This window comes from Phaseolus vulgaris, chromosome 2 (assembly GCF_051622355.1).
Source record: "Phaseolus vulgaris cultivar YP4 chromosome 2, ASM5162235v1, whole genome shotgun sequence".
Lineage (NCBI taxonomy): Eukaryota > Viridiplantae > Streptophyta > Magnoliopsida > Fabales > Fabaceae > Phaseolus > Phaseolus vulgaris.
In genome coordinates this window covers 31,574,193-31,600,370 of record NC_143499.1, presented here as the reverse complement: position 1 = coordinate 31,600,370, position 26,178 = coordinate 31,574,193, and the positions used below count along the sequence as shown (strand labels likewise).

The window sequence follows — 26,178 nt, the reverse complement described above, 5'->3', positions numbered from 1 at the left end:
TCAGAAATTCTTAAAAGAAATTGTTCCCCGACAACGACGCCAAAAACTTGTTGATTTTTCTCGGCAAGTGTACCGAATCAACTGTAATATAGTACTCTTTAAAGTACGAATGTCGAACCCACAAGGAACAATTCTAATTAAGATGTTTTGTTATAAAACTCATTAAGTATAGAGAATAATGTTGAGAACTTGTTCATAACCAAATTAAAGATTTCATAAGAAGTAACTCAAAGGTTTAGGGTTTGATTCAAGAGGTAACAAAACTAACTTATCAAATATAGAGAAAGATACTTGAGATTGAATTGCGTCTATCTCAATCATCTGTATTTTGAATAATACAATATATAATACTCAAAACTACTTATTCTTGATGCTTAATTTAAAGTCATTCACCTTGATTCCTCACAGATAAAATTCATAAGATAATTTCTCAAATACTGATTCCTCATATATTTAACAAATCATCCAACTTTATGAACAAAATTATGATGCAATTAATAACCTGAAATTTATTCCTAGCATTACACGTTATTAAGTATTTTCGTTTATTTCAGATCCTTAAAGGTACTTTCCAGTTAAATTTAAGTATCAAAATCAAGACTCCATTGATCAGATAGAATCAAGCAATAAGCATGAAACAAAAATACCAAGAACGAGTAAAAAAGAGAATATTATATATATATATATATATATATCACCAAGAATACATTTGATCAAAGTAGATTACATTCAATCCCAAGTTAGAAAGCACTTAGCCACTCATGACAGCTCTTCCAATCTTCATTCTTGATATGGATTGCATAAGAAGAGCTTATATGAGCAAGTTCTTCTCCTAAGAACAGAGTTCTCCTCTTCTTCTCTCACTAATCTCTCTCTATAAAAATCCAATCTTTTTCCACCGCTCCCTTTTGAGTTGTGTTTCAAAATTTATATAATGAACTTTAGCTCAAGCTAGCCAATTTAGCTTAAGCTAGATCTTTCGATGCATTTTTAGCTTGAGCTAGCAATTCTAGCCTGGGCTAGATTAGTATTGCACCTTTAGTCAACTCTGGACAGTTTTAGCTTGAGCTAGCAATTCTAGCCCGGGCTAGATCAGTACTGCACCTTTAATCAACTCTGGATAGTTTTAGCTTGAACTAAATCCTCTAGCTTGAGCTTAATCTTCTAGTGATCCAATTAAGTTTTTGCTTTCTTTCTTTCAATGCCAGCTTGAATACATTCTTTCAATGCTTTATATTCATCTGCAATTTACACAAAAATTGAGATTAAATTTCTTCATTTGTTTCTTGGTTCAAAATATATAATCAGATTCAATAATTCTCATATTAGGGTAATTTTCTTACCTTAAGCAACAATTAAGTTCCAAAGTGTTCAATTTTCTCAATCATAAAAACTACACATTAGCACTTATCACGGACCGAGCCCTTGTCAGCACGGGCACCCGAGCCCTTCGTTGTGTCCAGTGCATCGATGCTGCGACGCCCTTTCCTCTCGGCCACCCGTTTCCTATAGGTGTCCAACATGTCAGCACCAGCGGAAGATTCTTGGGCCATGATTTATGCAAAAAACAACAAGTGTTAGAAGGCGAAACATAAGATCGACCGATAACAGAAGTAAAGACTCATACCCTTAACGGTCGCCCATCGCGCCGACTCGGTATAAGCAGCGATAAGCTTCCTGGTGGGAAGCTTCCTCGAGAGTGCATCGAAGAGTGAGAGAATCTCTAGCTCATCGGCACTCCCCATCGACCTCGACCACTCCTTAAAATCGCGAGGTTTGCTAGTCCAATAAAGAGGAAACCTCAACCGATCTTTATCCTCGAAGAAAAAGGTCGTCGCCTCCGGCCAAATGACAACCTTAACAAACCTCTCTTTGAATCTCTTATAAGAGACAACGAAGGAGTTGAAGAGAACACTCCCTGACCGACCGATCAGGGAGTGCCAAGAAACAGGTTGAGCGGGGTGAGAGGTATAGTAAGAAAGAAAAGGGTGAAGACACATGATGTCACACAACAGGCGAAAGGCCTGGATGGACGTCCAAATGACGCCCATTGTGAATTCGTCAAAAGGAAAAGAAACATGTAAGTCTGAGAAGAGACAGGTATACATGTAGAAGAAGGGGGGACCGGAACTTGGTCTCCCCAAACAAGCACTCTCGGTGGACGAGCAAGGCATAACACTAAAGAAGCTAGAATGCCCGCCCGTCTTTAAAACCAGACACTTATCCAAAAACTTGGATACAAAAGCCTCGATCTTATAGGAAGACGAGATCCCAATCACCTTAGGGTCTACCCAACTAAGATCCACCAGGGGAACACCTTGCAGGGGAGAGCTCGATTGGTCAACAACATTGGCCGGGTCATCCCCCCTAACAACCTCTACCGGGAGTGGCACATCGGCCACCCCGACCGACAAAGAGTCAATTGTAGAGGACCTAGAAGAAGACGAAGAAGAAGAAGATGACGAAGAGGAAGGACAGGTGAAAGGAAGAGAAGTGGGATCAGAAGAAGATGTGGGCCGAGACAAGGTTGACATGACTAACCTTAAATAAAGCCGAAGACGAGACAAAGCAGGAGGGTGAGAGAGCAATCGGTTATCAGAACAAGGACAACAGAACACTCGGCTATCAGAGCACTCAAACAAAGAAGTAGCATAGTATCTCGGCAGTATTGGAACCATTATTTATAGGACCCAAGGAGCTCGAAATACGAAACGTCCACAATGCTTTGCGCCCAAAAAACTCTTCATTAATGCAGGTCATGTCACGCCGCTTGAGATCAAGTCATACCTCGGGAAGTCCAACAGTCGCATGCCTAAAGGGAACCAAGCGACACCCATCATTAATGACTCAGCATATACATCTATCCTTGAGCCTGAGGGGCAAGTGTACTGCTATGGACCGACCATGACTCAGTCTCCCTGACTGAGACCCCCACAGACGGTCTGATGGATATCCAATAGGAGAGGATTTTATTAATGAAGGAAGAGGATTTTCACCTACACATTTGAAGTTCTTCCTTCTAGTCTTCTCACAAATTAAAAGAAGTGAAAGAGAATATCAAGCCTAAAAGATAAAGAAGTCTACAAACTCTCAAATAATAGGCTTCATTTTGAATATCTCTCTTTAAGTAGAAAATATATAGAATAGTCTTTAGGAAGGTGCTTAGAGGGAAACATAAGAAACCTCTTTTGTAAAAGCATCCTTATTTGTAGTTTAGAAATAGTAGAAGCTTAGGGGGGTGTGAACTTAGTAAGGGATGCTAGGGGGAGTGTAGATATGAGTTAGGAGGTGCCAAACTAGGAAGGAAAGTCACACTTCCTTCATGCACTAGTTGGCGCTGAAATTACATGTCATTTAGGGGCACATTTGCATTTGATTAGCTTTGCATTTCAGCACCTTATAGGCTATAAATAAAGGTGCTTAGCTTGTACAAATCAGATTTGGAATTTGAAGTAAGAAAACTCTACTCAATTTGAGAGAGAAATTGGAAAAGCTTTGGTGCCTTCATCAAGTCTTATCTTGGGTGTCTATGGTGAACCTCAAGTGGCGACAACACACTAATCTTGGAGTACCCACACTAAGTGGCGTGATCACTCACCTACTCTTCCATCTCCATAAGTTTTCTATTCTCAAGCTTTGTTTCTTCTTCATGTTCATGTTTTAGTTTACTTGTTCTTCAATTCCATTCGGTATCTTCAGCTGTATTTTCAATTCTGTTCGGTTGTTTCTTTTAATTGGCTGTATTCAATTGTGTTTTCTTCCATTCTTGTTGTTTGATTCAATTTGACAAAACATGGACTTCCATGTGAGCTTTGGTTCGGTGCAAAGTCTTGGTGAGTTCTTGAATTAGAACCTTGATCCAATTCTAATTAAAGTGCCAATTCATGACCAACTCAAGTTGTTCCTAAGAATGTCAAAGAATCATGTATTCTTGCTATTGCTTTCACATCACGGTCAGGCCGACCGACACACTTAACCCATTAACGCTCAAACCAAGGTCAATGAAGTTAAACTACCATTAAGAATTAAGTAATGCAACCATAATGTGATCCATTCCTCTAATAAGACCTAATAAGGTAAGTCTATTAAAATAATATAAATAGCACACATTCCAAGAAGAAAGGTACGTCATTATTACTGTACATACTCGAGTGTTGAATACTCTCTTTATTGATTTAAGCGTCGGAGTGCCTTCTGCAGGTACCTCCCCCATTTGGCATTCATCCGAGACTGAGAAATTGAGAGCCGAAGGAGTAGCGCGAAGGCCAGAAGGATCACAGTAAAGCTTTAGCAACTTGCCCGAAGGAAGGAAGAAGACGAAGCCTTTAATAGTTCTCTAGGTCCCATCTCCCTAGCAGGAACCGGAAACAAAATTATTAACTGCATATTTTCGCTATAAATCTCAAAATATCAATTAATATGTTATCTAGTCAACATTCAAAGTGCAAAACCTATCATAATCGCACTCACAAAACTAAGAGAAATTATACATTAACAACCTACTTCATATATAACTTCTAATTGATGATATAAAAAAGAGTATTTTTGTTATTTTATACAAAAGTTAAAATTTTAGACAAAGAAAAAAAGTTGTATGCTGAAATAAGATTGTTAATGTATCATTTTTCTTCATTAACGTAACAATTTTAAAATATAATATTTAAATATACAATTTTATAAAATACGAAAAAGAAAATATGTAACTATTATTTAAGCTATGAAATACATTTTAGATAATTAAAAAGTAAAATATCATATCTAACGTTTATATATTTTTCACGTGGATTAACTTTCTAATTTAATTTAATAAATATTCATACTTATATAATGTCAATAGTAAAGACGAAGTGTAAACAAATTTTGTATGCAAATATTTCCATGGCAAATTCTTCCTGCACCATATCAATTTTAACCTCCACCATATCAATTTTTTAAATTTCCAAAACTACTCTCCTGCATCGTATCAATTTTAACCTCCACCATATCAATTTTTAAATTTCCAAAACTATTCTTATTTTAAATTAAAAAATCTAAAATAATAATTATAATTGAGAAATGAAAAAAATACATGCTGGAAAAAAAATTCTGAACACAACTAAAAATACATTCTGGATAAAAAAATTCAAAATTCAAAAATATGTTCCGAAAATTGAAATCCAAAATATTTCAGATAAAAGTTTCAAAAATAATTTTTCCCATTTTTGTGTAAGGTTATTTTCGTTATTTAGAAGGGATATTTTTGTCATTTTCTAAAACCAATTGGGTGCATGTTGAAATTGATATGGTGGAGGGAGAAATTGCCTATTTCCATTGGTAAATCTTTCGTAATCTTATGAACTTAGTTAATTATCATAATCAGTTTTATAGACCAATCTCATCGAGAACATCAAAGGAAGTTTGACTACTTCCTGCACCTCCATCACTTCTTCCATTCCCTCCATAAATTTTGAAAATTTCAAAATTAACCCTTCAATAAAAAAATTACATTATGAATTACCTAATCTGAAACTAAAAAATTACAACTTCTGGATTATCCGAAACCTATTTAACAACCCACAATACTGAATTATATACTCTGAAACTTATTTAAGAAAATAAACCTATCATGTAATTTGAAAGTAAAACATTATCACTTATGGATTATCTAATATAGTACGTATTTAACAACTAACAATATTGGATTACATAATTTAAAAGTAAAAAATTACAATTTTTAGATTACGTAATTTGGAAGTTGTAATTTTTTAATTCTGATTAGGTAATCTGTAGTGGAAAACATTGTTTTTTATTTTTATACTTTTATTAAAGGGTAATTTTGGAAATTTTAAAATTTATGAAGGTGGGTGAAGAAGTGATGGAAGTGTAGGAAGAAACAGTCAGGAAGTTTTGGTGGTTGAATGAGTTATATAAAAGAGGGCAAAATTGGTATTTTTGAAAATTGAGGGGTGCAGTAGGAAAATACGTAGGTGCATACAGACAAATGTAAAAGTAAGAAGCTGGGTTCTGATTGAGCCCAATAAAATTTATAGAAATTAGTTAGAGCAGTGACTGTTATAAATTTGGCGAGCAGGGACAGTTGGTTGGTGAATGGTGGCGCGAGGCTTATCATTATCGAAGCCAGAAGCAGCAGAGCGAAGCGCCATAGAAATTAGAAATGCACTCTCTCTCTCTTACACGCACCTTCCTACGCTCACATTCACCATCTTCTTTTCTTCTCCTTCTTCCTCCTCCCACTCTTCGCAGCTCCAAGAGGCTGCAATCCTCAACCGTCGCCTCCTCTTCCCCAATTTCCCCAAATGAAGCCAAATTCCCAACGCAGAGACTCACTGCTGCTTACAAGAATTCCAACACTGAGCCAGAATCGCTTCGCATCTCCAATTGGAAATTCCCCTCAGCTTCAATTGCTCATTCTGATTTATCCGTTAGGCTTCTCAAGTTTATGATGCTCTTTGGCTTCCTCACACTTAAACACTCTTATCCCGCGCTTGCTGCCTCTGACTTTTCCAATGCTTTCAGTTCATCTCCTGCATTTGAGGATTTTGATGACATAAGCACAGGTTTTGCTTCAGTTAGGAAAATCTCCCTGCCACTTTTCTAATTGCAATGTTTTGCACACACAGAGCAATTCGTTTTAGTTTACTATTGAACATGCAGTTTTTCGTTACTCTTATTCAACATTTATTGTTACTTTCTTGTTTGCTACTAGTTATAGATTTACATTGTACTCTGTTATTCTTTTGCCATTTTAAGTAAAATGATTAAGTTTACTTTGATTATGCTACTCAAAGAGTAATAAACTTTTTCTTCTTTTATGCTTTGTCACAGGCGTTTCTGCTAATATTTTTCTCTGAACTGGGAGATAAGACATTTTTCATTGCAGTAAGTGCACAGAAATCGTCAACGATGCGACACGACCCGGGTGATTTGGGAATTTGATGTTGTAATTTGTATGCAGGCCCTTCTTGCAGCTAGGAATACAGCTGGTGTTGTTTTTATTGGGACATTTGGCGCACTTTCGTATGTTTTATCGTTTCACGGTGATTTAGATTTCCTTGTTTATCTTTGTCTTGATGGCGTATTTTTAGACAGTCTAATTTTTATACTTCATCAATATTTTTTATCAAGTAATAAAATATCACTATGGCTTTTCATGTAATTTTTATAGAAGTCAATAAACTTATCATACGGTTAATTTGTGATTAGATTTTACACTGCCAATGCACTCTAATTAAACTGTTTTATGCATGATTGGTCACCATGCACACGTTCACGTAAACAACTGTGGTGAAAATATTTTCACATCATAGAATAATCAAAATCCTGCAGGGAGTTGGCTTGTGAACAATATTACAAGGCTTTAATGATTTCTTCATATCCCTTCTGGAATGGGAAGGCAAAGTGGTGTATTTGAACAGAATTCTTCAAGCTTATGTTTCTGTCTGGAAGTTAAATAATCACATAAAAATAAAAAACTACAGAGTGACACTTTTATAAATGCCAAATATTCTAGATGATGCATACATGTATCTTCAAATTATTTATGTTTAGTATTTATTTTCTGTTGACAGGGCAATGACTCTGATATCTGTTGCCCTTGGGCGAACTTTCCATTATGTTGATGAAATCTTGCCATTCAGGTTATTTTCGTTATTTCCTATATTTATTTATGAACTGTAACTATTAAAATGAGTTATTTGACTTGGTGATACTGGAAGAGTGAAACAGTTCTAATCATTCTTCACATTCTACAAATTAGAAATTATAATTCCATGCCAAGTTTCATTTTGATGATGAACATTGTACATGTTACGGTCTGAAAATAATTCACATTGTTGTTTTTCATCTTGTTTGAACCTTTTGCCAATCATGAATCATTTTTATCATAATACAATGTCAATTTTCTCTCGAACACTTTTAATCATTTGTAAAAAAATTTATTACATTGTCACGCATACATGTCTTTAGTTTGTTGAAAGTTCCTTGTTCTCTTTAAATATCCATACTTTTCTTCTGTGCCTTCTTTAGTTTGTCTTAAGCCATGTAACGTGAAAGCATAGTTTGACTATCAACGACTTTTCAAAAACTTCAACTAATAGATTGCTTTGTGCAGGTTTGGAGGAACGGATTTACCTATTGATGATATTGCTGCTGTTTGCCTATTGGTAAATATCACCTTCCTGTTTAGTTATGTGCAAATAGAGTAACAGTGTTTGCTTGGGTAGACATTGTTTAAATTTCTGTTTTTAGATTAACCCTCTCTTAAGTCATACTGAATTGACTTCAGGTGTACTTTGGGGTCTCTACCCTGCTGGATGCCTCATCTAGTGATGGCCAAAAATCAGATGAAGAGCAGAAGGAGGTAATATTTTGTATCTATTCATTATCCATTGCAGCACAATGGGTTGGATACATGAATTCTCTCAGTTTTTAAGTCTTCAGTTTGAACTGGTTCACAATGGTTGGGGTTCATAATATTTTATAGGGTTAACGTTTCCTTTTGTTAACCAGGCAGAGCTAGCAGTTTCTGAATTTTCTGGAAATGGTGCTGGGATACTATCTGCTGCTAGCACAGCTGCCAGTACTTTTCTCCTAGTGTTTGTCGCAGAATGGGGGGATAAGTCATTTTTCTCCACAATTGGTGAGTTCTAAAGTTAGAACTATTGGTTTGTAAGTATCTATGTAACACTTGTACCTAGAATTATCGTTTTTCTCATTATTAATATCAAATTTCTATGATTTTACCATTCCTTGGTTTGAATGTATAGGAGACTAAAATCTTGATATGAAATCCTTATTAAACAATGTACAAATAAATATTGATATTGACATTTCTTGAAGCTAACTTACATGCTTTGTCCCCAAAAAGTTGGATGACAATTATTTTGGATCAGTCCAATTTCAGTTTATATAATTTTCGTCTTGATTTTTCATTTGTTACAAATACCCATACGTGTTGTCTTGCATCTCCTCATGCGCAGAACTGAACTTTAGGGATCCTGATTTGATTTTTTCCCTACTTTTCAGCCCTTGCAGCAGCTTCTTCTCCCCTTGGAGTCATAGCTGGAGCACTGGCTGGTCATGGCGTTGCAACTTTGGTAACCCCTTCTTCAGTTATAAATTGAAGCAACTTCTAAATATGGGGATTTTCTTTTTCAATGTAACAGTAAATGTGCATTGTTAACATAAACATAAAATATTTAATTTAAGCTTCTCCAAATGATACCTGAAAACTGGATTCGCTCAAATCCCCAACTGAAGTGCAACAAAGAAAAAGGAACTGTATTAATAAACAGCCAGGAAATGCAAGCATAGTTTAAACAAACACTTTTGAGATGGCTCTTTTTGACAATCTATTTGAAAGCATCTTACTCCATAGTTTAAAAACAGCTAAGACACTAATAAACTATATTTTTGTTTCCTTCATAATCTATATTTAGTACTCACAACAAGCTCAATATTAATAAATAATAACAGCTCGAATAAAAGCACTGAAAATAGGGCTATGCTATCTGGAGAAGACCTTGACTATTTTGGAAGAGCTTAATTCATGAAACTTATATTGCTACCGACTGTCTTTTTCTTTTTGTTTCACATCTTTGTAAATAACTTTAGGCTCTTATATCCTCATTTTTTTTTTCCTTTTATATGCAGCTAGCTGTACTCGGGGGCTCTTTACTTGGGACGTATTTGTCAGAGAAGGTAACTTCTTTGCTATAGCTTGCATTCCTGATATTCTGCATTTAGTTGGTTCTAAACTCATGGTTCTCCCCGTTGAGCAAGCGAACCAGATTTTATAAATGTGGAATTCTCTACACATATCCTATAATCTCAAGTGGATAATTAATCAATTTAAATGAAAGGGTACTAGGAAAAAATGAGTAATAATCTTCAAAATGCTTTACTTAAGTTGTTGCTATTTATAGAATCTGGTTCATGGAGATCTTCTGTGGATAATTTTCTGCCCTGGATTTCCCCTCTTATAGCAAATAAATATATGAATGCTGTGAATAGTAGCAACATGTTAGACGTCGAACCTTATTGGGAACGAACATGTCCTTTCACCTGGATAACATATAGCAAACTGAAGTCTCCCCTCCTGGTTTGGTAATTAAGAACAACGAGCACCTTGTTTAAGTATAAGAAAAATGCTCATGTTTTTCTAACGACGCACTTTTATATGCTGTAGATAGTGCACCTCAATTGAAGCTCGGACCTAAACTTGTGTTTCTGGTTCGGAATATTTCAATTAGAAAATACTACATAACAATTTCTAACATACATTTTTGAACATGTTATCTATTATTAGCTGAAATACTATTGAAAATCACATATTTTCGTGAATGAATCGTATTCCTGATTTTATGAATCTTTCTTCTGTTTATATAGTTTTCAATAAATTTTAATCAATACAATGAGTGCCAGAAAAAAGTCTGGGTCGTACTTCTCGTACCTTTATGCTGCTGTAAACTAAAAACAATGTTTTCAATCATTTTGAAGGTTATTGCCTACGTCGGAGGTGTTCTCTTTCTCGTCTTTGCTGCAGTAACCTTATTTGAAATTGTGCAATAAGGGTTAAAAAAAATTAATGCGACATAATCTCTGTGCAAAGCGATCAATAACGTATTGAAAGACCTCTGGAGATGTATGATTCTGCACTCCATATATTAAGTTTTATTAATCGTGCCTCGAGAAGGAAAAAATGTGTAATTTTTGTTTTTGCTGAAAAAATGTATAATACCAAAACCTGTTTGTAGGAATAGTTATTCTCTTTCAATGTGATCCTTATAAATTATGTCATGCTAGTCATTGAGAATTTGTAATTTTATTTTAAACAAAAAATGTAATTACATAAGTTATGTGAAGTATTGTTTAATTATTGATAGTTAATCAGTGTATTATATCAGTATTTGTTGATGCACAAATAAATTTAAAATTAGTCAAAGAAATATTTGTTATTTTTTGTAACCAATACAGGTATTTTAAACATTTAATTTTGGAAAAAAATGAAATTCCTTTTTTTGTTACTCAAACTTAGTTTAATTGATGGAGTATTTTGATAATAAGTTACAAATATATGTCAATATATTTGATCTGAAGCTGTGTATTATTACATAGATACTGACAGTTTCAATTACGATACTTCATTAAAGATCACAAATCTGAGTTAATATTTAGATTAATACAAATGATGAAATATATATTTTCCAAATTTAGTTTTAAAACAGATATACCGATTGTATAGAGAAGTTAATTGTCAAATATGATGCTTAATCAATATAATAAAAAACTTACTGAACGGATTAATGCGAATAATAGATTATAATTTCAAATATAATTTTTCTTGTTTCATTAATTTAGTTACTATAGTGTAAAACTTGCCAAAATTTAAGGATTGAAATTTTTATTTAATTACTATTTTTCATTATATAATTTGCTAGCTTTTAAATTAAAGAAATTATTAAATGGGTGTGGAAGAATTTGTTAACTTGCTTAAATTTGAATTACCTTTACGGTAAATTTAAACAAAATCAAGACTTTTTTATAAACATACTTTCCATTTTCTGACATGTATTTTACCGCACAGTCTTAAGCTTAAAAGCAGGTTCCAAGTAGGATGAAAAAACAGATCCAAATCACTTAATATATTTATTGTTTCCACCAAAAAACATTTACATATGGATTAAAAAATATTATTTATTTATTCTCTTTAACCATCATTTTTTTACAGTATCTAAAATACATTATTAAAAGTAACTAAGACAACCTATTTGTGTCTGGAAAAACTATACTTATTTCCTTTAAATTAAGGAAACATGGTCGAAGTTTTAAGACTAGAAAAATAAAAGATTTCTTTAAGTCATTGCTTATATAATATTATAAAATTTTATTTTACTTTATATAAATCCTATTGTCTTATATTATTTTTAAAAAATTTCAAGTTAGCTCTACTATAAAATTGTTATAAAATTAACACCATAATGTTTTTGTTTATATTTTAACTTTTCAAAATTTTAAATATGATATTTTATTTCTACAATTCAATCCTTATTTAAAATTTAAAGTTTATGATGATTATAAAATTATATCTTAACCGTCTCATTCTGCGTAACGCATGATTTTGTCGATCATGTGTTGTCTCGCCCTCCTTTCCGTTTTTTTATTAGAAAATCATAATCCCAATCTTTGGAAGGTCAAAACCCTAGAATGGTTCCCCAAGCTCTGCGGAAACAACATAATTGTATCAAATCGACTCGAGGAATTAGTATTAAGTCTCGCGAGGTATTAAATTAAATCTTACTTCCTATTTAATTTGTCAATTATCATGTTCATCTGCGACATTAATACACTATGCTGTGATGCTTTTCACGTCAATCATTTATGTGCCTTTTCCATTTCAATTTTGTTTAATTGATTTGATTTGCTGGAATTGTGTAAAAGAACTTCGCATCGTTAGCTGTGATTTATTGTTTTATCAGCCTGGGCTCTGCGCAAAGTATGCTAATTCAAATTCTCGGTTTCCATTTTATCTGTTCTGTTATTTTTTTTCAATTGTATTTCCAATCAAATCTAAGAGTTTGTTGGATACTAGAGATTAAGACATTTTATAGTATATAAGTGGGTAAAATCTCATTCTTATAAGCCAATTTTTCGAGGTTGACTTAAAGTCTACTTCTTAACATGTTATCAATATAGTATCACATTTAAGGCATATCCTAGTGAGAGGAGTTTGTTGGACCTATCGGATCACTCATAATATATATTTCTCTACACAAGTTGGTAAATCTCGACGTAGTGTGTTGAATCATACTTGGGCGATTTTACAAAACTGTCACTGAAGTATTGTCCAATTAACCCCCTCCCATTTACCCCTAAAGAAAATTACTCCGAAGCTTTTCCCTTGTGGCAGATTCCGATGGACGGACTTGGCTTTCTAAAGTTAATAGAGTTGTAAAGTGAGAAAGTAACTGTCCATCTTCTGTTGAATTGGTGTGCTAGGGTGCACCATCAAAGTTAAAAGATGCTCTGGTCATGTTTTCGCTTGTTAGGGGAAGAAAGTACATTTCAAATTTTCAAAGAATAATTAACTGTGATGGTATCGTTGAGAAGTTAATTTCTGTTTCTCTAAAATAACTGTGTATGACTCTAATACTCAAAATTAGCATGGGAAACACGCACAAAAAATTAATTCATGTTTTCTTATTTTCTTTTATTGAGACTTGGATAGCTTTTTCAATCAATTTTATTATTTAACTGCTGAGTGTTATTGATAGAAAAATATTAATTTTAAATTACTACTCATTGGATCAGGCAGTTTTCTTTTTTATACTGGTGTTCTTTTGCTTTTTGACACTATTAATGGAAATGTGTGCTTATTAGTTGTTATGAATGTAGTTGACATAAACACAAAAAATGGCTCTTTATTTCATTCTTTCTTTTTCTTTTTTTAAAAATAACTTATGCTCAAATACGCCATAATGTTACTGCAATCATTTTTATTCTGGAAGAAGTTCCAGTGCTAACCAAGTGGTATGTCATGAACAAGATGATTGACCTCCAACCTGGGTTTTAGAAGGATTCATATCTTTCTGAATTAAGGTGACCTATAACAGCTGATAATCTCAGCATCACTTTAATCTTCTATTCTATTAGATGGATCGATGTGATACTTCAGGATTTGTAAGTGAGAGATGCATTTTACCTTGCAGATATCCAATAGTACGACTTGTAGGTGGTGCATCTAACCTGACTTATATAGATATCCAATTTTTTTATGGGGAAATCAGGAAAACATTCCGTTAAAATTTATTGATAGGTATAGAATTATACTGTCATTGTCTCATGGATGTGAGGTTCCAGAACTTGAGTTTCACAGCTAACCCTTCTGCAAATGCTTTCAAGAATTTGGGTAGCTCGATGCAAGTTGAAGTATCGGAAGCTGATTGTAGTACAAATGATATCGTACAATATGATTCCCCTAGTTCTTCAATTTCAAAGGGAATGAAAAGAAAGTGGGGTTTAATTGATGGATGTATTGGTCAGAGCATTTGTTCATCTTTGTCTCTCGGACTTGGACTTTCAACAAGTTCCTCAGGCAGCAAGGAGAGTTCAGCTACTTCTTGCACTGCTATCTCTTCAGCCAAAGAGATTGATGAGGAATCATCTATTCCTATGGATATTGAACTGGACTTTACACTTAATCTTGACTGTGAGAAGGTAGAGAGACCAAAAAAACTTGTTAGTTCAAACTTGAAGATATTTGAGTTGCAGCCAAAGATTGATTTGGAGTTAAGCCTTTCCACACAGCCCTCCAAATCAGATATTACCAGTGTTTGTCTAAGTCCCTCTCAGGCTCCACCTCTTCAATTGAACATGGAGATCCCATCAGTATTCAGCAGGACACCAAATGTAGATGAGGGATCGACTTCGTGTAGATGGAAACCAGGGCTTGTTTCACTTAATCCAGGTGCTAGTGTAATGTTAAACCAGGCTGAAAAGGAGGTTATGGATCTCTCACCAAAAAAAACAAAAAGTTCTGTCACCTATACTTCTAGACTAACACAGCTAAAACTACCACTACACTGCAACAGTAATTCTACGGCATGTCAAGTTGAGGGATATGGAAAGGGATACCAAGGTGCTTCTGGATGTTGTATATCTCATGGTGGTGGCAGGTGTCACAAAGCCTGCTGCAATAAAGGAACAGAAGGCTGGACGTTGTACTGTAAGTCTCGTGGAGGAGGCAGGCGATGTGAATATCTTGGTTGCACTATCAGCACAGAAGGACATACAGATTTCTGTATTGCTCATGGTGATAGCCAGCGATGCACTCATCATGAGGGCTGTATCCAAGCTGCCAGAGGGAAATCTGGATTGTGTATTCGGCATGGAAGTAGCAAGAGACATCAAACAGAAAAATGTACTAAGAATTCGGAAGGCTTAGCTGGTCTGTGCATCTCACATGGTGGAGGGCATCGGTGTCAAGCTTCTGGTTGCACTAAAGGGGCACAGGGAAACACTATGTTCTGCAGAGCTCATGGTGTGGGAAAATGCTGTACAGCACCAGGGTGCACCAAAGATGCTGGGGGGACCACGCCACTTTGCAAAGGCCATGGTGGAGGAAAATGCTGTGCATACCAGGGTGGTGGAATTTGTACCAAAAGTGTGCATGGAGGTACCAACTTTTGTGTGGCACATGGAGGTGGAATGAGGTGTGCTGTACCTGATTGCTTGAAAAGAGCTAGAGGACGAGCTGATCCTTGTGTATGTCATGGGAGAGGCAAGAGATGCAAGTTTGAAGGGTGTGGAAAGAGTGCACAAGCTGACACTAACTTTTGTGAGGCACGTGGAGGAAGGAAGAGATGCTCTTGGGGACATCCTGGGTCAGAATATAGCGATCAACAGGGTGGCCCTTCTTATTCATTGGCAAGGGGGAAGACAGGTCTGTGTGCACTTCATAGTGGGCTAGTGCTGGATAAGAGAGTTCATGGAGGTGTATCCTCGGGACCAGTTATTCAGGATACTCATGATAGTAAACTTGGCGAATTGAAGCAGATAGTAATAAACCAAGATATGGATGTGGATATGATCAAAATGGGTAACCCACAGACAGATGATTCGATAACCTGTTCTGTTGCTAAACTAAATGAAGTTGCAAGTGCTCATCTCCCATCGGGGGAAGATGATTATACACCAATGCCAGTAGCTGTTCCCGAAGGCAGGGTGCATGGTGGAAGTCTGATGGCAATGCTGAAGGGGAATTCTAGCCTCGATATGAGCATTAGGAGAGGTCTATTGAGTGATCCATCAGATACAAGTAAAGCTTGCATGGTGTCCCAGACTAAAATTTGAGGCTAGTTATTGCTTTTGATGCCTTCTACTCTCACTTTAGAAATTTTATCTGCGTGTTTGTACTTCCATGTTTGATTAGAGTCGTTGTCTGATATCTGTCAGTCTTCAAGGTAGGACATTATAGTCTGCTTAGGTAGTTGATGCTTTTCTTTCTTTCCTCAATTTTCCTTTTGTACATATTATCTATCAGTTTGTGATAGCAGGTTGTGACCAGTAAAGTCTGTCAGTTTGACCTTGTATAATGTTTGTAAGAAAGCCTCTCTAATGAATAAGATAGAATATGTTGTTATAATGCTTATTTTTAAGTTGATAATGATATACTCAAAATCCATAATTTTTATACAACCACGTTACAACTTTCAATATTATTTTAATATTTTTTTATATAATTTAATTACAAATTTATTATTTATTATATATAGGAAAAGTTTTATTGATACTATAAACACTAAATAGCATATATTTGATACTGTTTATAATAATATAATAATATTTTTAAATTAAAAAATAAAATAAAATATTAATTTATTAGAATGTGAAGTGAATGTTTTTACTGTTTAGGGTATTAACATATAAATACCCTCTATATGTATATATATTTATTTTTAAATTTATCACAACAAGAATTATATATAATTTTTTGAGTTGTCAAACCATTATTTTTCTTTTTAGTCATGCATACTCTGGTAACTTCTTCACAAGGCAGTGTTTGCTCCTATTTTGTAATTTTAACTGTTTTCATACGTTTAATAAATGTGTTGCTTATATTCTGTATTTTCCTGTAATTAGTTGTGTAGTTTTGTTCTTAGACTAATCTTTAGTAGTAGTTTTTAAGCGCATCATTGAAGTTGTAATTTTGGAAAAGAATTAAAATCAATAATGTGCCTAAATGGACCAGTAATTAAATGACGCAACAAACATAATTAGCGATGGAGAATCTCTTAAATCCTTTTTATTATTACTCTACTTTTCTACTCTAGTTCTCATTTGAATTAAACAACATTGTAGTTTCTATGAAATAAGAGTCTTTTGTTATTGTTAAAAAAAAAAAATTGGGGGGAAAGTGTTCATACAATTTGTCTAGATTCATTAAGGCACTTGATCCTCCCATTTGATTTATCCAATGGTTATTGAAAAATAAGAGTGTAAACATTTGATTAAATAAATAATTATGAAAGGTTAATGCGTTGTTTTAGAGGCTTGCAGGATTGTAGAGAGATGATGTCACAATTACGTCATAGTGTATTATATTACTAATTGCTATAATATTGAAGTCATTAAATATCATATCAATAAATATCATAGTAGTAAATAATGTTATTATTAAAACTGTCAAATCATCATATTATTATTATTATTATCATTAGAAACTACAACAAAGTAGTATTTAGATGGATTAAAATAAAAGGTTGCAAAACGACTAAAACAATTACAAAGACTAAGGTAAAAATAGACGTGTTCGCATAAAGATATTGAAGCACTAAATCAAATTTGATTGATAATTAAATATGTGAATATTTAAGCAAATTTAATTTTTTTTTATTCTACGTTTATATTGTCATAAATATTTAGGTTATATTCACTTGTTTGTGTTAAAACCTAATTCAAAGCATATTGAAGTTTTAACAAATATAAAACGAATGAATCTTAAGGGAAAGGTTCATAATAAAGATCATCACTTTAGCATGAAGAATGTAATGAGATTGTTAATGTATCAAACAAAACCGAAGTTAGTTTAATCACTAAAAAAAAATTATAAAGACTCTAAAAAAAATCATTAAATAGTAATTAAATGTGAAAACAAAAAATAATTAATCATTAATTAAATTATATACTTTTTAATATAAAAAATAATTTCTATTATTAATAAAAAAATTATAATAGTATTTTTAAATTAGTGTCTAAATTAACGGTTAAAGTTTATTAATATTTTATATTTTAAATTTAATTTTACAAAAAAAGTTTAGAATATAAAACAATTAGGAGTTAAAATTTTGATAACTAAAGATTAGATATCCATTTAAAATCTATTTTATAATTTTAATAATAAAAATTACTTTAAATACTAATAATTCTTTAATTTATAAAATTATCTCAAATTTAATTAATATAATAATTATTTATTTTATTCTTTAAAGAAACTTACTATTTCTTTCACATTCTCTACTGACCAAATTGATTTCCAAAATTTACAGCAATTTTTATTTTCTTTGAGCAGATTATTACAAGTCTAGTCACTTTACTAAAAAAATTATCTACATTTAGTTTAGTTATTATATTAGGGTTATACTATTGTCATATATATATAAGTGCAAGGTTTTTTAATCTCTGTCACAGTTACATCTTTCAGTGCAACTGGTACTCAGTTGTATTCTTGGTGAGTTTTTGCATCTAAACAGATGGGTGCTTGTAACCATCTATTTTCTCTTTTTCTTTTGTCACACCTAATGTTTTTTTATTATATTTTTTTTCTGATCAAAAAATTTATCACACACACATACATATATATATATATATATATATATATATATATATTTATTGTGATTTTGAAACTGGTGTGTCTGTATATTGCATATATTGGCTTTTGTTTAAAATAATAGACTTCCTATATTGAATACTTCATCTTACTTATTACAAAGTTACAGTGCACCTTAACCTAACATAACAATGCAGACTTGAATTTGGCCATCTTTGATAGCTCATCAACAGCCTCTACCAAATGCTCAACTCTTGCCACAAACTCCATCAGAGAGGAAGCAAAGTTAGTCAATGACAACATTGCTGTACTTTCTATGCCTCTCATCTTTATGTTTTGCTCACTATCTTCTTCAAAAACATCTGCTTCTCTAGGTGGCCATGAACACAGTCTTCTCAATTGCTTCCCCTTTATCTCCTGGTAACATTCTGTTTCTTCTTCCATCTCCCTCTGATATGGTAAATGGTAGAAGATGTGTGAAATGTTTGTGAAGGACTTTGAAGGGTTATGAGGGATTGGGGATTCAAAAGTTGATGATGCCAACATGTAAGAATATTGGAAGCAGATTGAACTTTGCAATCTCTTAATAGAATTGTGAAGCCTTTTAATGTGGGAATCTTTCACACTCCACTGCATGCAGCTAATGTCTCTTCCCAGATTTCTTACTAGTTCTGCAGCTTGGTTTGATGTTTCTTCAACTTCTGAATGAAGCCCCACCCTCAATTTGTAGGGTACCTGAAAACCAATACTTCATTATTACAATAAGAATTTTATACATAAAAGAAATCATTAAATAAAAATTAATTTTAAAAATAAAAAATAATTAATTATTATATTGACTAAATTAGATACTATTTTAAAGCCTATAAAAAATATTAGTTTCTTCTATTATTGATAAATAGTTTCTAAATTAGTATCTTATAACTACCAAGATTTAACTTTTAATTATTTAGATGGTAGCAAAAATCTTGATAATTAATTAGATACCAATTTAGAAACTATTTACTAATAATACAAACTAATTTAGATATTAATAATTTTTTTAGTCTCTAAACTAGTATCTAATTTAGAATATAGCAACTAATTTTGTTTAGTCTCTGAAATTGGTTTTTATTTAATAATTTTTTAGTAGTAATGATTTTTTTTTTATCTTGTAATGATTTTAATTTTTATACATATTAAAAATAATGCATAGTGGATATATTATTTATTGAAACCATTTTTACTAAAAAACTACACTCTTTAAATAAAAACATTGTTTTTATCTATTACAAATAAATGTATGATACAATTTATTTATATAAGTTATGATCCATTTAGATTCTTAACTTTTTTTTTCAATCTGAAGTAATTCGATGACTTGAATAATCACTTTTTAACTTTTTTGAATTAATATTTTTGGATTTTAAATTTTTTTCTTTTACCTTCTTAATCCATATATTTTAATCTTAAATTTAAAATATTGTAAAAAAATATTAAAATAATTAACATGACATAATGAAAATCTTAAAACTAATAATTGAATTTTAAGATTTGAATGTTCTATAAAAATCACCAGCAGCATTTAACTATAAACCTGAATTTTAGCGTGTACAATGCTATGGAGTGCCATAACTTCATAGGCACAGTGTCGCAGAACGGCACCAACTTTCACATATTGAAACCATGGATATGAAATGTGCATGAATCTACCATGTGGTGGCTCCCATTTTGCTGATTTAGCCTTGCAGTCAAAGAAGAAGCACAAAAAAATGATTTTCAACAGTAAGGAAAACTGAAACCTGAAAAACTGTGCTATTTCAATGAACACACATACCAGAGCCTCAAACCTTGATCCTGAGTCCAAGGTGCTTTGACATCTCATATAAGCGGGTTCATCATGAAATGCATCTATACTTGCCATGGTGATTTTTGACTTTTCTGATCCATCTTCTAAATATTTCTTGACGCATTCTGATATCATGGGAGAGAAAGAAAAAAAACACACGATTAGTGTGGAGTTTCTGTTATACATTATTAAGATTAAAGTAGATTGATTTCTTTTAATTCTTATACTCATTTTTTACAGTGCTGTATAATTAATTTGTTAATTTGGTATTGAAAATGTTTTGATTGCGGTAATTAGTGAGATCTGGTGTGTTAAGAACAAGATCATCTTTAAAGATGGAGTGATTGATCATTCAGATACTTTTTCTTTGACTCAATTGAAGGTTTAGTTTTGGATTTCCTCTAAAATTCCATCTGTTTATTTTTCTTATTCAGATTGTTGTCTTGAACATATGATTTCTCTAAACTCGATTTAGCTTTGGTTTTAGCTCGCTGGTTTCTGGTTTTTGGAATTCTTGTTTTAGAGTAGTTCGGTTGGTTTTAGAATAGTTTAGTTAGTTATTGGTTGACTTTTTTTGGTAAATTATATAAGGGTTGAAGTGATCTTATATTTATTCATTCATTATGAAATTGTTGATAAAAGAAAAGTGTATGTTTTGCTGATTCCAATTCAACATTTCACACAGAATTAATTGGTTGGAACTTACCCTGAAGTGAATCTGCCACTGAATGGAAGTTTTTAACCAACTCTTTATGCAGTTGATCCCCAGCCCATATAGGGAAAATAGAGACATTGACCAACACTGATATCATTCCTCCAATGCCGATTGTGTACAAGCGATCGATCACAGTCTTAATTGGGTTACCAATTCTATAGTCAGACACTACGATCAAGCAATACGTTAACAGTGTCACCCTAAACCCGTACTCATACTGCACAAGTGCTCCCCACATTTTCATGTATGATGTTATCACCGCTGCATATAACAATCATATCATTCAAATTCAAACACACCCTTTATATATATTCCTCTTATATACAATGTTGTATGAAAAACTTAGAAAACATCTAACTGAAATTACCGATCATGAACATGCTAAGGCCAATGATAATAGGCTCAGCCAAATAGCCACAGGACAGTGCTGTCTCAGCAACCAAAATGGCCAAGATTACAGCCACCAAGGTTCCTACTGCTCGATTAAATCCTCGATTAAATGTTGCTCCTTTAAAATTCACAACCATGTTCAAAATTCAGTTTACAAAATGCATTTACACATTGATACAAGTCATATTCTATATAAGTTTATAGCAACAACAATGTAAAAAAACAATGTTTGGTACGAATGAGTGGGTTTGGCATCAACCATGAACCAAAAAGCACTTGGCATAATTCATGATGATTAAGGACAATAAAGCGGTCAATCAAATCTGATTTTGCGTGTAGACAACAATATTAGAAGAACTGTAAAAGCAAATGAATAAGAAGATATTTAGGAATGGAAGAATAGATCATCATGAATATGGCACAAAAGTAGCATATATTTTGTTATTTCGATTAGTGTCTCAAACCACCACTCTTAATGAGGTTTATTAATAAGAGTAAAAATTAGATGTGCGAATTGTTAAATAGAGGTAAGATTTGAAGAACTTGGTCTCTTTAATTTGAGGTAGTCGAATCCAATATTTTTGGGTGAGGTGGTATGTTTGGTTTATGGTATAAGATTGAAATATTCCTGGAATATTTTCATTGCTTATTTATTTTTTCTGATAAAAAAACAATGTAAAAAACTGTAAAAAGTTGAGCAAAGTGGAATTTGTATCTCGTCCAAGGAAAAACTATGCATAAGTGTAGAACATACCAACAGTGTCCTCGAAGACAAGGATAGCAGTGAGGATGGCCCAGATGATATTGGAGCCGAAGACTTGATATGGGGCTTCAAATAATACCAACAAAGACACAAGAAGAACAGTTACCCCAACTTTTAGTGCAAATATTTCTCTCCCAGTGTCTTCCTTGCAAATTTCCCACACACTCTGAATCTGAACCCAAATTTTTTTAACTCCAAATTTCGTCTCATGCAGCTCAGGTTTAGTAGGTGTACTTGTTGGAATGTTAATCTCAATGCTCCCCATTTTTCTGTTCATCTGGTGCCCACCCTATAACCTAGTTGTCATTAACAAGAAAAATAACATGAGACCTTTGAAACAGAAAATTGTTTACGTATCATTACTCTGACAAAAGTGGTTCAGTTAGAACCTATATATGAAGAGCCTCTGTAAAACAAATAATATGGGAGCTTGCTTGAGTGGAGTACGTATATATAGATATGTATGGTGAAGCGATGGAAGAAAGAGAATGATTTAAGCATCTTCATTCGACATAGAAGATTCGATACGATTGTAATTATAGAGAAGAATTGGAACTCAGAAATTTCTATATGTAGAATATGCTTAATTAGCCTCAACAATACTCCATGCATGCATGGATGAAGATGCAAGCTTTTTCAAAGATGTTCCCAAAACTGAAAGTGACCCAAAAAGTGAGAAAACTTACTACTACATGTCTCTCTCTAGATATCCATAAAATCTAGTCTTCATTCTTCCATTTTTCACTTTTTTTTTTTTTATGTTACTTTTAAAATGCACTAATTTTAGTATATTAAAAAAGTTTTTAATATACTTTAAAATATTAAAATCAGTACATTTTAAGAAAATACAAAAATAACACTACTACAAGAAAATTATTAAATAAAAATTAATTATAGAAGCTAAATTAGAGACTATTTATAAATTAAAAAAATAATTAATAAAAAATTATAAAATAATTTTTAGATTGGTATTTAAACATTAGTTACCAAAGTTTTAGTTACTTACTACTTTGTATTCTAAATTAGTCTCTATCAGTCTTTTAAAAATTAATTTATAAAATAAAATAGTAGTAGTTAAAACTTTGGTAGCTAATTTATATATCAATTTAGAAATCATTTTATAAACTTTTATTAATAATAGTAATCACTTTAGATACAACTAATTTTTTAGTCTATAAAATAATATATAATTTAATTAATATAGTGACTAAATATTTTTTATAAAATTTTTTGTATTTTCGTATCTAATTTCCATCCCTTGTAAAAATGAGTAATGACCACACACTATGGGTGGATCACATTACGTTATATAGTGAGTTTTCTATTCATATAATTAGTTAAATATTTAAAAGAGTTCCATTTATAATAATTTTGAATGGCTTATATTAACCATGTTACACTCTTTGACATGAAAAACAATATTAGGTTAACAATGTCATTTTCCCTAAAAGAACTACGTGAAATACCTTTTTATTCTTTTTATTATAATATTTGCTTAATTTCTAAAATGTAGTATCGCTAAAAGAAATTTTAATATAGATAATTAAAAGAAAAAGAATTTAAATTTGAAGGACCAAAACATATTTTAGCATAGGGAAAAATATCTTAACATTTAATTTTTTTTTCTTATATTTAAATTTAATCACCATTTCGCATAAATGCAACTGATCAAGAGGAATTTAAAGAATATATTTTGTATAAAAAATAAGAACGTTCAATAAAAGTATTTATTATTTTTATTCAGTACTAAAAAATTAACTTTTTTTTCTATATTACAGAAGAGAAAGAGAGGCAAAAAAGAATATATTGAAGAGATAGTTATAGATGTAACATAATTAATGAGGAATATCACCTTCCCTTGACGAAGACTTGCATGGCTAATTTTGTTCTGTCCTGAGGGAATGGAGATTCCAAGTTCTTAACATAATCACGCACCATTGTTTCAAATATCAATCCTTCAACTTTAATTTATACCATTATCTCATCTCCGACATCAACAATGGTTCAATTTGTTTCTCCTTCATGCAAAGATATTATTCCATTATTCTTACTTACAAACATAAACAGCACTGTAATTTCAGCTATTGATTCGTATGCATGCATGGAATTGACTTATTCCGATTTTGTTTGAGCAATGGATGGGTAAGAAAGCATATATATGTTATATTCTCGACAGAAAAACTGGAAGCTGACAGCAGATTTAGATTCGGAATGTGTTCTTCACTCTCTGGTCTGGACTCTGTACTGTGCCTTTGCTTTCCATACTAACTTCTATTCAGCATCACATCACTAACCTCTCCATTTCTCAAATATCACCAACTTCGATTCAATTTCTAAGATTGTTCTCGTACCGTTAATATAGTCTCACATCATTCAGAATTTAGAACAAAAACAGTTTATATACTTTCTTTTTCTCCTCCAATCCATCAAAGTATTTTTTAAAAATAAAACTGTAATAGAACACTTACCTCCAAATAATAACTCACCATTTGATGCATTTGATGGTTTAGTGAGTTAAAGAAAAAATATATATTTAAAGTATAGAGTTTAAGACTTAGGATTGAGTTCGACACTAGATTTTGTATTCTTTTATTTTCTGTAATGACACTGCTGGTAAGATGAGTTTAAAAAAAATGATATCATGTAAGTTCCTTACTTTATAAACCCATATATGTGGTTGTGTTGTTCGCATACATTATAATCATACTAGGAATTATGGAATACAGTTTTACCTTTAGTAATAGAAAAAAATATAAAGGAGAGATATATTCATTCTAAACTTTAGATGTTTTATTTTTAAAAAAAAAAGTTTTGTATTTGTTGAATTGAATAAAGAAAATGGGTTACATTTTATTGGTTCGTAACATTACTTTGTTGGTTGGAGAATACTGAATTTCACACAGACCATCACTTTAGAAGAATTAAAGTAACACGACACACACACAAAATTGAAAGAATATTGCACATTTCTGAAGTGACTTACACACTCTTTCCATTTCATGAGTTCTCCATATTGGGTAGGATTCTTTGATTACTGATCTATGAGAGTGAGGAAGTTCCTCAATTTTCTTAGTTTGGTCATGTACAAATCCATCAATTTTTATATGTTTGGTAGAGAATAAGGATTGAAAAAAAATCGAGTGAAAATAAAAATTGATTAATTAAAACCAGATAAAAGAAAAGTAAAGTAGAAATAAAAAAAATTAAAATTAAAATGAGATGGTTTCTTCATAGACGAGTTTATTAGGAGTTTTCGATCAATTAACTAATGTATAAACTAATTTTAATTTATGAAAAAATCATTATTTTTCTTAGTTTATTTATCTGGAAATAATTAAATTTTTTTATCTAGATATACTTTTAAATTATGATAATTTTAAATATCAATTTAAATTTGTGTAAAGATTAAATATCTTGTTATCAAACGATCAATGTTTAACCATATATGGCGATTAAATTTTTTTAAAATACCATAAAATATTGATCATGCAAACTCTCCCCTCTACATGTTCATTTCAATGAATAGATTATTTTAGTGCGTTTTACATCTTTATATTTATTGTTATTTTTATTTTTCTTAATTAAGTTCATGGTTTCTTCTTTCTTTTATTCTTTTGTGATAACAAATTGATCAAGCTAAAGAGTGTGGTAATTATTATTTATATCTGTGTTACATATAATAGATTTGTTTTAAGATAATAATTCTTAGTAATTTACTTTATAATCTTATTATTCATTTTTGAAATGTCTTAACCATTAGATTTTGTACTGGTCAGGACCATTCGACACCTGGATACCCAACATTCAGTTAATGTTGACCAAGACAATCAAAACCATTTACGTTTAAACAGATGATTAACAAAATTAATTAGTGGTCAAGCATTAGGTAATAGACTCCTAATCATGATCTAAATCCCTTATCCGGCTCAATAATAAAGAGCACATGATAATCATATAAACAAGCACAGAATCTCAAGAATCGGGTACGTCATCATCCAGTAACGAATATCGAAATTTCACTTAAACGGTGGAGTGCCTTTTGCAGGTACCATTCGAGTTTGAAGTTCACGAAGACAAGGATTGGAACAGGAAAAGGAGAACACGAAGACCATTTCAGAAAGAGAGAGAGAGAGAGAGAGAGAGAGAGAAAAAGGTAG

The 26,178-nt window shown here is 32.1% G+C and overlaps 2 protein-coding genes and 1 non-coding gene across 5 annotated transcripts; 2 read left to right on the top strand and 1 right to left on the bottom strand.

The window, feature by feature from the left end:
• Positions 1-6,061: 6,061 nt before the first annotated feature.
• LOC137811457 (protein PAM71, chloroplastic) lies at positions 6,062-10,887 on the top strand. Of its 3 annotated transcripts, none has more exons than XM_068613223.2 (10): positions 6,062-6,568; positions 6,826-6,879; positions 6,956-7,017; positions 7,569-7,637; positions 8,111-8,162; positions 8,285-8,359; positions 8,509-8,638; positions 9,025-9,095; positions 9,652-9,699; positions 10,498-10,887. In XM_068613223.2, exons 1-10 carry the CDS (start codon positions 6,155-6,157, stop codon positions 10,567-10,569), a joined length of 1,047 nt encoding a protein of 348 aa, XP_068469324.1. In that variant the 5' UTR covers positions 6,062-6,154; the 3' UTR covers positions 10,570-10,887. The 3 variants fall into 3 exon arrangements, 2 of the variants coding, with proteins under 2 accessions (XP_068469324.1, XP_090154717.1); XM_090298591.1 differs by having other exon boundaries at positions 6,079-6,568; positions 6,956-7,037; XR_016518644.1 differs by lacking the exons at positions 8,509-8,638; positions 9,025-9,095; positions 9,652-9,699; positions 10,498-10,887 and having other exon boundaries at positions 6,956-7,037; positions 8,285-8,338.
• A 1,214-nt stretch (positions 10,888-12,101) lies between these two features.
• Positions 12,102-16,091, top strand: LOC137811456 (uncharacterized). The gene is made up of 2 exons (XR_016518643.1): positions 12,102-12,279; positions 13,900-16,091. It is a non-coding gene; the product is annotated as an uncharacterized LOC137811456 (transcript).
• Positions 16,092-18,417: 2,326 nt separating this feature from the next.
• On the bottom strand, positions 18,418-22,421 carry LOC137809697 (aluminum-activated malate transporter 9). Its single transcript, XM_068610792.2, has 6 exons — positions 22,013-22,421; positions 21,236-21,376; positions 20,860-21,129; positions 20,142-20,278; positions 19,902-20,048; positions 18,418-19,060 (listed from the first exon to the last, which is right to left on the bottom strand). The coding sequence occupies exons 1-6, from the start codon at positions 22,296-22,298 to the stop codon at positions 18,506-18,508; spliced, it is 1,536 nt and encodes a 511-aa protein (XP_068466893.1). The 5' UTR covers positions 22,299-22,421; the 3' UTR covers positions 18,418-18,505.
• Between the last annotated feature and the right edge of the window lie 3,757 nt (positions 22,422-26,178).